Raw genomic sequence first — 11,257 nt, 5'->3', positions numbered from 1 at the left:
ACGGTATTCGTGCGGTATGTTACTCTGCTCCGCATGCGAGCTTCGGCACCCCGCATGCAATCTAAGAAGTGTCGATATCGAGCCTGTTCATGAGGTCTCTGTCCGAGGACGTGGTCAGTGTGTATGGAATCCCATGAAAGTCCCCGGGTCGCTTCGCGTACCCACACTTCGCATACGCGCGGGCGCTTGCAGCCACCGCGCCCCTTCTTCCCGGATACCCACCTCGTCCAGACCGTTCTCTGCGCAGTTCTTCGCCCATGCTCAGCAGCGTCTCCGTAAGACGTGCTCCCCCCGCTCTTCTCCGAGCGCTGGGCCCGTTGGGGTCCCCGTGCGCACAGAGCAGCAGGTTACTAACGACGCTCCCGGGTCAGGACCACTCCGCGTGCGGCATTCGTACGACCCGACCCAGGTCACCGTCTCCGGCGTCGACACTGTCCTTCCCAGCCTCTGAGCGTAGAGAGAGACATCAAATGTAAACTGTAGCAAATAGACTGGATAGGCGAGATCTGGGCGTCTACGCGGGGATGGACTTGGCAGCGAACCACGACGACGGGCGGGCGGCTGGCTGCGGCTGCTGCGGTGCTCGAGGAGACGGAGACGGTCGGCGATTGTTTCGTTCGTTGGGTAGGTTATTAGGGGTATAATTAACTCGGAGGCCATGGTAGAGACACTGGTCTGCGCGGGCACTCAGGCAAGTCGTTTCCGCACCGCGCTCGTTCCATTGCTCACAGCCATCTACAGACAGTGTATACTATCCAAATGTCCCGCCCTTGACGCCTCGCGCTCTGTGCGCAGTGCACACCCGCCGCCCGATTTTGCGCACAACCCACAACCCGAGTGCTCGCCAAGAACCACCCTCGCGCCGATTCCCGTGTTCTACAGCCGCGATCAAGGTCAGTTCCGAGCCGCGCAGACCGGCAAATCTTCGACTCACGATGGTGCATTCGGGCCTGTTACGTCTGCCGCTGGCGTCGACAGGCGGGTCTTCCGAGGCGGTCACTGATCTTGCATTTCTGTATGTACGCGTCCGGCCCCTTCGCTTCATTCCGCACTGACAGTTTCCCGAGCAGCTCGGGCCAGGCGCGTGGGGCCTTGCATCGTCGCTCGGGGCGCCCCGTCGTCCTGCGCGCGACAGTCAATTCCGAGTCGTCATCTCGTGCCGGTGAAGTTGGATCAAAATCGACGCAATGTGTGCGGCCGCGCGAAGAAGACACACTCGTATCCGAACGACGGAGCTCGCACGCGGCGGGAGGCTAACACAACTACTCGCAGGTGTATCCTTGCGAGTTCGCAAAGCGGAGGGACGCGAGGGAGGACGGCGGCGAGCGATTCGGTGTGTTCGCGGGGTCTCCGCCCATGAAATCGCGCGAAACATCCCGAGATAAACATCGCCGTACACCGCTGAAACTCGGCGCACGCACGCACCCCGGTGCATAGGAGACACCGCCGTGTCTATGGCGCACCACACAGATGCGCACTCACCAACAGGCAACGCGGTCAATCACCTTGCGAGCGCGCCCCGTGGATCTCTTTCCCGCGCTGGCGCTCTGTCTTAGAATTCTGCAATAGCATCTCAGTAGGTCAGTCCATGCCTCATTGACGCGATATGCGCACTCACCATGTGTCCTGAAAGCTCTCCCGTGCAGTCTGTTCGAGAAGAGTGCCCACGTCACTCGTGGTCCACCCGGCATGGCCACGACGCGACTGCAGCACGGCACGAGAAGGTCTCCGCGCGGTGCAGGCCAGGTCCGACGCGGGATAGGTCAGCAGCTACTTTTACTTTGGGAACGGTCGCGCGGCTTACCTTGTCCTCGGAACAGATCGTGCGACAGACCGCTGCGCTGGTGCAGACTATTTGTAGCAGCTGAAGGCGCGACGCGGACACTCTTGTGCAAACGGATGCCCCGCTCCGAATCCTGCCACGCGGCCGCGTACAACTCCCCTCCCGCGGCGTACACGATGGTACGACCAAGAGCGCTCGTCCCCACACGCCGGAGCGCCGTGCCGGCTCTGCGTTCGCCATTCGGCAATTGGCCATCGTTGAGGGGATCGCGAAAACTGTAAAATATGTCAGTCCTTGGCTCGCTCGCGTCTCGATCGTACACACTCACTTCCCCGCGTACCGCCCCTAGGTTCTGAGCACTGTGAACGCTCGCTACCAGCACCCGCTTGCGCAGAACGCCCGGGTTCGGCGTTCTAGGTTCCCTGAACACCGGCTGTATCATCGGCGTCCACTCGGAGGCGCCTCGCATGTGCTCGCCTCCACAGGATGCCTCCGGTATTGTACCCAAGGCGAGGCCCCCGCGCATCTTCAATATCCATGGCGGCAGGTTCTCTGCACATACCAACACCTTCGCGCGGCGTCTGGCGCTCGAAACGGCTTCAAGACATCCGGGGTATCCGATCGACGCTCGCAACGTGCAGGTAAGTTCGTGTGTCTGTAGGACCTACAAGACTGGTTGGACTCGCCTCTTTTCTTGCAGATCCCACCTCGGCAGCTACGTGGCGATGCACAGGTGGCGGGAAGCCCAAACACATCGACGGCGACTGGGTCACAGAGCGGACAAGTCCTCGCGTCGTCTCGATGCAGAGTAGCTAGCTCGGCTGTGCGCGAACCTTGGGTTTCGCTCGCCAGGAACCGAGTGTGCAGGCCCCAAGACGTGTTCTTGCGATGGCGGCCCAGGGATGATGAGCACGTCCCGCGCTCACATGTCTTACCTCTGGTCCGAGACCGCCGCGCCGATATCCTCCGTGCACGCCACACCGTTGGCCTTCCTGATAACGATAGCACTCGAAACGGCTGCCCCCGGCCGTGTCAGTACGTCACGTTCTCTCGTGAGCCGACTGTGCACTTACAAATGCGACAGCTCACGTTTCGTCGCCGCGTGCGGGGCATGGCGACCACGAGCTTCCACTCGGCAGCGACCTTTGTGCCTGCACGCATGCCCGTTGCTTCATCGTCTGCGCCGCTGCACGAGTGGCCCGGGACTGCTGCGCGGGGAGGCGCTGGACGCTCATTTCCCATTTCTCAAGCTCTGCGAGATGTGTAAGTACTTGGGGTGCTTGCGAAGCAGAGACAATATACTGACGCACCTCGAACAGCAACTTCGACCACTCCGAGTGCACACGACTCTCGGGCGTGTCCGTGCGAATGCGGCCTCGACCAAAATGCCGGACAATGGGGGAAGTACTCACCGCTGCCACCGCTGAAGGCAGGAGGTGTCCGGTCCCACATCTTCAATGAACGAGGTGTTGTATGAGGCGAGTACGCGCACGAGTGGCTGAGCATGTTCTCCTGGGTGTTGGCAAGACGGAATCGCGTGGGAGGAGGGCTGAAGGGGCATTGGGGAGAGGCGCAGGCTACGAGAAGCTGTTCAGAGGACGGGAATGATCAGTGAGCACATCTTCGTCATGACCTCGTGTGCACTCGAGTGACACACGCTGGACTTGTCATAGACATACGTCTTGGCGGCGGCACGGGGAATAAGTACCTCCGGGCAGACGGAAGTGTCTGCTGGAGAAGAGATGGGTGCGGACGGCGGGATATGAGTGGGTCAGAGCGCGGCACCGGGCACATGGCTCGGAGTCGTAGGGAGAGTACATACGCTGTCACCACTGCCAGCAGGTGATGCGGAGGGTTGTGGGTACGGCACGAGGCCGTCAACCCTGGCCCCGAAGCGCTTGCGGCAATATCCAGGTATGCCGTTCTCCTCAGGCTTCCAATTACGAACTGTTCCTCCTCTCCCCTACCGTTTCAGGGCGCCATATCCGGCCGCAGCAGAAAATTCATGTTCTGTCCGAGGCTTTCACGCAGCACTCGCTTTGCGTGATTGCACCAATGTCGGGATACCCCACCCGTGGACCTGGTAAATTAGGTATGACCTTCTCAGACGCTCGTGAGCTTTCGTGCTTGCAGATTGTGTAAATCTGGGACTGGCCGCTTGGGCATTCCTGAACTTCCACACCCTGCAACCTCGGAATATCCGGCATCCACCATCTTCCTGTCAATCCAGTCCTGTGGTGTACTAAACCAAACCACACAGAGTGTGATTAAGCCTGTGAATCCCTTAGTATGCCAGCCTACAATGTGTGCCGCCCATGCTCTCAGTAAACTCTTAGCCGTGTGGTGTGAATATTTTGAATGGGATGTCAGCTTCGCAATAGCTGAATAATGCTTGCAGTGTGATCCATGATGGCTGTTTCTGTGCACACCGTTTCAAAGGTCTCCGATCACAGCATTGCCTGGGTAGTGGGCTTCAAGTGAAGCGGCATGCCATGCCAACGGTATCAAGCGAAGGCTCGCTCGCTCAACAACGTCCGACGGAGCGCCGCACACTCATTTCCCAGGCAAGTCTCACACGCCCGGCGGCGCCGTCGGCGGGTAGCATATCCATGTATTGACACACCCGGGTAGCTAATCATGGTAGTCGCTGTCGTCTGCGCCGTCTGGGACGATGAGTGCAGACTTGATTGTGTACGGCCCCAGCCGCTTTGACCGTGTCGCAGGGTCCCGCCGCCGTCCCCTGATCAAGCCTGCATCAGCGCGCCGCGGCCGTGCCGTGCGCGCGAACAGTCCCACAGCCTCGAGCCGCTCCATTTCCTCTGCGCCCACCTCCCGGAAGCGTGTCGTGCCGACCTTCCAGCGCAGCCAGAGCAGCTCGAGCCGCACGAGTGATGATGTCGCTCCGCTCAGATCGTGGAACGGGACAAGCTCATGCGGCCAGCCCTCGATGCACACGCCGTGCCGTGCGACGATGTGCGACCAGTATGTGCCCCAGTGCATTGTCACGGTGTCGTCCTTGCACGCTGCGCCTGCAGAAGGTCAGTGTCTGGTATGCGGTGCGCGAGTGAATTGCGGGGACGTACGGAGGCGTTTGGTGATCATCTTCCTGATCTTTCCCTTCGTCCAGGTGACTTTCTGATCGTAAGACATTCCTGCGGGCCGTGTCAGTGAATAAGAGCATGGCAATGGCGATGGAATTGAGAATTTACCATCTCGCGGTGAGGCGTGTGTGCGCCCTTCTTTGCTCACATTTCGAGCCATGGTGTAGGGGCGGAACAACGTGCTCGCCCAGGCCTCGTACTTATCAGCTCCCACCTCTGCACCGTCCTGCCCGCAAATTCAGCGAGTGTTTATTTCCGCAATAACTGGTGTACCCCCAAAATGAGATCCTCTGGGACGGCGCACACCGCGGAAGCGCAAGCATCGAGTTTGTGCCGAGGACGTGGTGCCATCATACTGCAGCTGAGATCTGCGTGCACCGCACATCTCGCTCCCTCGGAAATGTGAGCCGTTCACATGAACTCGTGCTCGTGGCGCGGTCTCTCGCGGCCTGACTACGATCGGCATCGGGTTCTTGCACTTGAGAATGCTGCGGTGCACGTCGAAGCTTAATTACCTCGGATGCGAGCGAACTGAAATGGGACAGGTGTCGTCGAAGGCGCACCTGGTTCGAACAAGTGTACATTCCAGATACAATGCCAGTCTGCGCACAGGAAGTCCAACGAGTCAATCTCGGACCCTCGCGGCATGCAAAGTCATTGTCGTCTCAAAAAAAAACCGGCGCCGTGCACAAACGAGGGCGATCGGACTCGCACATCGGCGCAAGTTTCCCTGGACATTCCTGGGCAGGGGTGCAAGCGTCGCGCACGAGCCGACATTGCGACGCATTCCGCGCCGGCTGCACGACCCGTTGTCCGCGGACCTTCCTGATTTTCACTGCGCACGCCCAGGCTGCTTCCTGATCGCAACACGTTCCTGCACGACGGGAATGGGGATGGGGATGGGGATGGGAGCGAGCACCGAGAACATACCGTGCATCCGCGTCCACGCCTTTGCGTGTGTTTGCAAGCGGCCCACTTGATCCATCGGTCTCCTCGGCGCGCGCCGCGAAATATCGCAAAGATGAGTCATTTCTGCGACGAGTTGTGAGGACTCGGCCGGGATGGCAACGGTACGTCATTCAGCGTGTACCGCCGAGGCAGTGGCAGCTGAGCGTGACTCTTGAGATCGGTGTCGTGTGCGCAAGTCTTGTCGTTTTCGGGACCCGTGCGTGAAAGTCGCGCACTCACACGGGCGTGCTCACTGATGACTCCTGCGGATGTGCGGACGAGTTCGTGTGCTCGAGAACGAGCTGTTCGAGTCGATCTGTCAGTGAGTAGCATTGCTGCACGAAGACACCCGTTCAAACGAATGTGCACACCGTCAGCGAGCACGAAATGAGCTCTATCGTGTGCGGGACGAGTCGAGGCTCACAGCGCACTCTGCCGCCGCCTCTGCCACTGCACCGAGCACCGACGAACGCGATTGAGCCCGCCTCGCCGGTCTGACGGATCGAATGTCTGCTACGACACACGTAGCGACGATGCGATGGATTCCGCACCGGCTGCAAGACCCGCTGCCCTCGCATCTTCCTCATTTTTTAGCGTGCCCGCCTAGGCCGCCGTCTGATCGCAATGCATTCCTGCACGACGCGAGTGAGAGCGTGGCGACGGGATGGGATCGAGAACGTACCATGCACCCGTGCCCGCGCCTTCGCGTGCGTTTGCGAGCCGAGTCGACCATCTCGTCCGTGCCCCATTTGATCCACCGCTCTCCTGGGCGCGAGATGAGTCGTTTATGCGACGGGCCGTAAGGACTCGTCCGGAATGGCGAAGGAGCGCTGTGTAGCGTGTACCGACGAGGCGACGGCTCGAGCAGCTGAGCCTGAGACGGGCGTCGTGCACGCAAATCTTGTCGTCTTCGGGATGCGTGCGTGAAACACGGCGCGCTCATGCGAGTGGGCTCACCGCTGGCTCCGGCGGGTGTGCTGTCATCCACGATGCGTTCCTGCACTCGAAAACGAGGTGTTCGAGTCCGCCTGTCGGTGGGAGCACACAGAAGAGTGAGTAGCATTGCTGCACGAAGATGTGCCCGTTCAGACGGACGTGCACGCCGTCTGAGAGCACGAAATGTGCCTTATCGTGAACGGAACGAGTCGAGGCCCGCAGCGTGCTCTGTCGCCGTTCCTGCCATCCGAAATACTCTGGCCGCCTCGGAGCACCGACTTTGAACGCGATTGGGCCCATCTCGCCGGTCTGACGGGACCAAACCTCTGCTACAGCGCCAGCGTCCGCGAGCCTCCGCAAGCCCCCCAAACTTCGGCTACAGCGCCAGCGTCCGTGAGCCGACATTTCGAGACCGTTCTGCTGTTCGTCCCTGCACCGGCTGTAGTTCCCGTCGCCCTCCCGTCGTCCAGCACGACCGTCGGAACTTCGCAAACCGCGCCCCCGGCTCGTGTTTCGGGGGTTGTGTCGGAGGGTGCGCGTACGGCTGGCGCGCGGAGGTGGACGGCCCTGGAGACTGGCGGGGCGCCCGTCGTGGTACGCGGTGTGCGGGACGATCGGACGATTCGCGCGTGGGGCGGAGGTGTGGGCCTTGGGCGGTCGTGCCGCCGCGTTTGGAGCAGAGGCGGTTGCCGCCGCTGCGTCGTTGCGTGAGTGCGTTGGAATGCGGGTGTGCGGGTGTGCGGGTGTCCTCGATGACCACAGCTCCGAGTGGGATCTGTGGTGCGAGCGAGCATGAGGGACTTGTCTCGGGCCATCGGAATTCGATACTTACTAGTGGACTACAGGGACGCTGACTACGCGTGCCCGCCGCGACCGTCACTCTCGATCGGCGATTGGCAGGCGGGCTGCGGCGGGTATGCAGGCGGACGGGTGCGTGGGCACGGGGATGGGGATGGGGCGGATGGGGAGGTGGGGCGCGGGAGAGCGTGGGGCGGGTCGTTGTACGCGAGCAGTCGGCTGGGCGGGGCAGATAAGAATGGGTGCGGGAAGACATCGCACTCTTCCCCCCGCTATCCGTCTCCTTCCTTGTCTCACCCTCGACGATGCACGGGATTCTGTGCTCGCCGTGTCGTCTATGTCGGCCGCTGTGCTGCACGTCCTCGCCGTCTCGTTTCGACACGAGCCGCCGCACGATGCGGGTGTGATACGGTACGTGTGCGCACTCGTCTTGTTTCGCCTCTGACAGTCGTCGCAGCAGGCCTGGTGCACTCGTACACACCGGCTGTGCACACCACGCGCACACCACCCACGGCGAGATTCGTCGCGACTCCGCGTGGCTGGTCTGATTCTCGCGTCATGCACGCAGGGACAGGTGCAATATCGGAACACGCAGCCCAGAGCGACTTGCTCGTCTCGCGGTGAGTCCGCGTGTGCTCGTATCGCCTTTGCATGTCTCTGACGCAGCGAGTGTTCAGTAATGAGATGGCGCCGGTCGCCGCGGGCGAATCCCGTCGGGGAACGTGAGGGCGGCTGCGCGGTCGCCATGATGCTTTCCGCACCCCGTTCGCGTGCTCGAGATGACGAGGGTGGGACGCGGGGTGCAGGCAGCCGTCAAGTACGAGCCGAGGGCCAGCAAGGCGGATAGAGGCCGGCCGCGCGACGAGCTTCACAGGAGCGCATATCCTAAACACACAGATGCCGAAAACAAGCCACTCACAGTAGCGGGGAGGCGCGGCGGAAAGTGGTGTAGATGTACTTTTGAGTACTCATGCCGGGGCGCGTCCGTAGGAATGATTTAGCCATCTTGACGCGTCGTCAGTCGCGTGAGTTGAGCGTACGCACAGTCGTGGACGTCAGAGTGCTAGCGCTAGTCGAAGTCGAAGAGAGGGTAAGCAAGCGGTAAGAGAGATGGGTATGAGATCTAGGAAACGGCCGGTGGCGGAGGATGTGTCTCCCGTAAAGACTAAGAGGAGTGTTGTATGTACAGAGGAAACCAATTGCAACATCCAGTGGGCGAGAGCGAGAAGCCGGGGGGCGAGCAAAGCAATTCAGCACGTCAGCGGGAATGTGTGGAGAACACCGCCACTGCCTCGCGTACGTAGGAGACGCGGCAGGCGAGACGGCCTTGGAGTAGCGTCGTCGGGCGGCGGCCACGGGCATTAGTAGAGAGCGACGGAAGAGCGCACGCAGGCAGAGCGAGGCATTGAAAGAGAGGAGCGAGCAGGCAGAATCGCGGTTCACTGTGGGAACGCGCGCTGACGGGCGCCTATGAAAAGCGCATACAGCGACCGTAGACCCCTCCCTCCTCCGACGCCCTCTCTGCTCTGCAACGCCGCCATGACGCGCCCCCTCGATCGTCCGCGCGAACCGGAGCCCAGGGCAGCAGGCGCTTGTGGAAAGTGGCACTGGCTTGGGCGCGTGATTGTACCCATCTCTTCCGACCCGAGAGGGAGAGGTAGCGCGGCCCAATTCAAGCTTACTTGCTACCACCGTCTTCTGTGCTCGAAGTTCGTCCTGACTATCGCAGCCTGTTGGGATGGGATATAACGAGTGCAATCATCCGGCGGACGTAGTAGTGCGCTGCTACCAGGAACACACTACAGACATATCGGCTACTCCATCTCGGGTATAGGAGTTACACTATGGCTGCGCCTCGCAAACCTACCGTAGAAGAAGAGGATCTGGACGATTTGGATGGTATGTCCTTGCCCACACCGTCATGTCCCTGCACAACCGTACTCACACGACCCAGACGTCCTCGAACAATTCAGCGCGCCGCCACCAAAGCCCCCAGCCAAGCCCGCCCCCGCATCCACCTCCTCATCACAAACACCACTCGCCAACGATGCGCCCCCCAGCGCCCCGAAAGCCGTCGACCCATTCGGGCTCGGGGGGCTAGACGCGGACTTCGCGGCGGAGCTCACGCGCGGGATGGAGTCGCTGTTCAAGGACATCGCGGGTGGCGCGGGGCTGGACGGCATCCCGGGCCTGTCGGAGGCGGAGGACGGCACGACGGACGAGGAGCGCGCGAAGGCGTTCAAGGCCGCGTGGGAGGCGATGCTCGTGGAGGGCATGGATGGCGCGATGTCTGCGGAGGAGGTGTCGGACAAGGGGAAGGCCGCGGAGGGCGCTGCGCCGGGTGTGGGCGCGCCGACCGATTCGTTCCAGGAGAATATCCGGAAAGCTATGGAGCGGATGAAAGAGAGCGACCGGAAGGTATGCTTCGTTTATCGCCGCTTAAGACCTCGCTGCTACGGATGAGTACTGACGTGATTTCCGTAGGCGGATGAAGCCACATCGAGTGGGGACGGCCTGGACGACATCTTCAGTAAACTCGGAGATGGTGTGAACGGCATGGAGTCAGAAGAGGAGCTCCAGGGGCTTCTGGAGAACATGATGTCTCAGCTCATGAGCAAGGCGGTTCTATACGAGCCGCTGAAAGAGCTGAGCGACAAGGTGTGTGAGGATTTCCGCCTCAACAATAATGGGGGGCTCACGCGGCTACACACAGTTCCCTTCATACTTAAAGGATAATGCGACGACGCTCAGCGACGAGGACAAGACGCGCTTCGCCGCACAGTCCAAGGTGGTCGCCCAGATCGTGGCAACGTTCGAGGACCCGAGCTATACAGAAGACGACCCGGTGAAAGGCCTGAAGATCGTTGAGCTCATGCAAGAGGTGCGTAGCGCCACTATCTCTGTGCCAGATCTCATAGTTTAACGAATGCATTTGACATAGATGCAAGAGCACGGCTCGCCTCCCGCCGAGATAATGGGGCCTCTTCCTCCGGGGTTTGACCTCGGAGCGGATGGGCTACCGAAGGTACCAGAGGGGTGCACTATTGCGTGAACCGAGGCGTCGCGGCGATACCCGAGCAAATGAAAAGCGGCAGACATCGTGTATGATTGGTGTAGGAACAACAGTACAGCGAACATGGCTAATGCTTCCCATCCACGCCTACCGTCCGACGGTACCTGAGGCCTGCATCATTGAGCGTACGTGCGCGAACGCCGAGATACCAGTCAGCCGCAGGCATGACTGCACGTGCAGCGTTACACATCCTCGCAGCCGGAGCAGCAAATACACCCGACCCACATCGTCCCACTGCATCTGTGCAACATACCGTGCATGTGAGTAGTTTGCTCAGCCGCTGAGTCAAACGTCATGCCACTTTCACGGTATTCGTGCGGTATGTTCCTCTGCTCCGCATGCGAGCTTCGGCACCCCGCATGCAATCTAAGAAGTGTCGATATCGAGCCTGTTCATGAGGTCTCTGTCCGAGGACGTGGTCAGTGTGTATGGAATCCCATGAAAGTCCCCGGGTCGCTTCGCGTACCCACACTTCGCATACGCGCGGGCGCTTGCAGCCACCGCGCCCCTTCTTCCCGGATACCCACCTCGTCCAGACCGTTCTCTGCGCAGTTCTTCGCCCATGCTCAGCAGCGTCTCCGTAAGACGTGCTCCCCCCGCTCTTCTCCGAGCGCTGGG

At 60.8% G+C, this 11,257-nt stretch overlaps 5 protein-coding genes across 5 annotated transcripts; 4 read left to right on the top strand and 1 right to left on the bottom strand.

Annotated features, from left to right (window-relative positions):
* The first annotated feature begins 533 nt into the window (after window positions 1-533).
* On the top strand, window positions 534-3,848 carry TRAVEDRAFT_73774 (uncharacterized protein). Its single transcript, XM_008043453.1, has 12 exons — window positions 534-691; window positions 742-893; window positions 979-1,015; window positions 1,071-1,580; window positions 1,634-1,762; window positions 1,821-2,069; window positions 2,133-2,424; window positions 2,484-2,818; window positions 2,868-3,046; window positions 3,103-3,394; window positions 3,457-3,697; window positions 3,759-3,848. The coding sequence occupies exons 7-10, from the start codon at window positions 2,251-2,253 to the stop codon at window positions 3,258-3,260; spliced, it is 846 nt and encodes a 281-aa protein (XP_008041644.1). The 5' UTR covers window positions 534-691; window positions 742-893; window positions 979-1,015; window positions 1,071-1,580; window positions 1,634-1,762; window positions 1,821-2,069; window positions 2,133-2,250; the 3' UTR covers window positions 3,261-3,394; window positions 3,457-3,697; window positions 3,759-3,848.
* Window positions 3,849-4,407: 559 nt separating this feature from the next.
* TRAVEDRAFT_73773 (uncharacterized protein) lies at window positions 4,408-5,044 on the bottom strand (the record flags this gene model as incomplete). Its single annotated transcript, XM_008043452.1, has 3 exons — window positions 4,408-4,812; window positions 4,867-4,935; window positions 4,993-5,044. The coding sequence occupies 3 exons, from the start codon at window positions 5,042-5,044 to the stop codon at window positions 4,415-4,417; spliced, it is 519 nt and encodes a 172-aa protein (XP_008041643.1). The 3' UTR covers window positions 4,408-4,414.
* A 1,547-nt stretch (window positions 5,045-6,591) lies between these two features.
* TRAVEDRAFT_30706 (uncharacterized protein) lies at window positions 6,592-7,659 on the top strand. Its single transcript, XM_008042813.1, has 2 exons — window positions 6,592-7,543; window positions 7,601-7,659. The coding sequence occupies exon 1, from the start codon at window positions 6,952-6,954 to the stop codon at window positions 7,477-7,479; it is 528 nt and encodes a 175-aa protein (XP_008041004.1). The 5' UTR covers window positions 6,592-6,951; the 3' UTR covers window positions 7,480-7,543; window positions 7,601-7,659.
* A 94-nt stretch (window positions 7,660-7,753) lies between these two features.
* On the top strand, window positions 7,754-8,254 carry TRAVEDRAFT_60148 (uncharacterized protein). The gene has a single exon (XM_008043451.1). The coding sequence runs from the start codon at window positions 7,805-7,807 to the stop codon at window positions 8,009-8,011; it is 207 nt and encodes a 68-aa protein (XP_008041642.1). The 5' UTR covers window positions 7,754-7,804; the 3' UTR covers window positions 8,012-8,254.
* Window positions 8,255-9,410: 1,156 nt separating this feature from the next.
* On the top strand, window positions 9,411-10,716 carry TRAVEDRAFT_66237 (Pex19 protein; the record flags this gene model as incomplete). Its single annotated transcript, XM_008043450.1, has 5 exons — window positions 9,411-9,465; window positions 9,521-9,984; window positions 10,051-10,224; window positions 10,280-10,447; window positions 10,508-10,716. The coding sequence occupies 5 exons, from the start codon at window positions 9,411-9,413 to the stop codon at window positions 10,616-10,618; spliced, it is 972 nt and encodes a 323-aa protein (XP_008041641.1). The 3' UTR covers window positions 10,619-10,716.
* Between the last annotated feature and the right edge of the window lie 541 nt (window positions 10,717-11,257).

Source organism: Trametes versicolor, assembly GCF_000271585.1.
Source record: "Trametes versicolor FP-101664 SS1 unplaced genomic scaffold TRAVEscaffold_9, whole genome shotgun sequence".
Classification (NCBI taxonomy): domain Eukaryota; kingdom Fungi; phylum Basidiomycota; class Agaricomycetes; order Polyporales; family Polyporaceae; genus Trametes; species Trametes versicolor.
This window is presented reverse-complemented; position numbering and strand designations above follow the sequence as displayed.

Bases quoted from the DNA above. Each gene is read 5' to 3' on its own strand.
- TRAVEDRAFT_30706 (XM_008042813.1), top strand. From the start codon at position 6,952: ATGTGCCTTATCGTGAACGGAACGAGTCGAGGCCCGCAGCGTGCTCTG.
- TRAVEDRAFT_73774 (XM_008043453.1), top strand. From the start codon at position 2,251: ATGTGCTCGCCTCCACAGGATGCCTCCGGTATTGTACCCAAGGCGAGG. The intron at 2,819-2,867 runs GTACGTCACGTT...CAAATGCGACAG, and splicing joins GGCTGCCCCCGGCCGTGTCA to CTCACGTTTCGTCGCCGCGT. The intron at 3,047-3,102 runs GTAAGTACTTGG...CACCTCGAACAG, and splicing joins TCTCAAGCTCTGCGAGATGT to CAACTTCGACCACTCCGAGT.
- TRAVEDRAFT_60148 (XM_008043451.1), top strand. From the start codon at position 7,805: ATGGGTGCGGGAAGACATCGCACTCTTCCCCCCGCTATCCGTCTCCTT.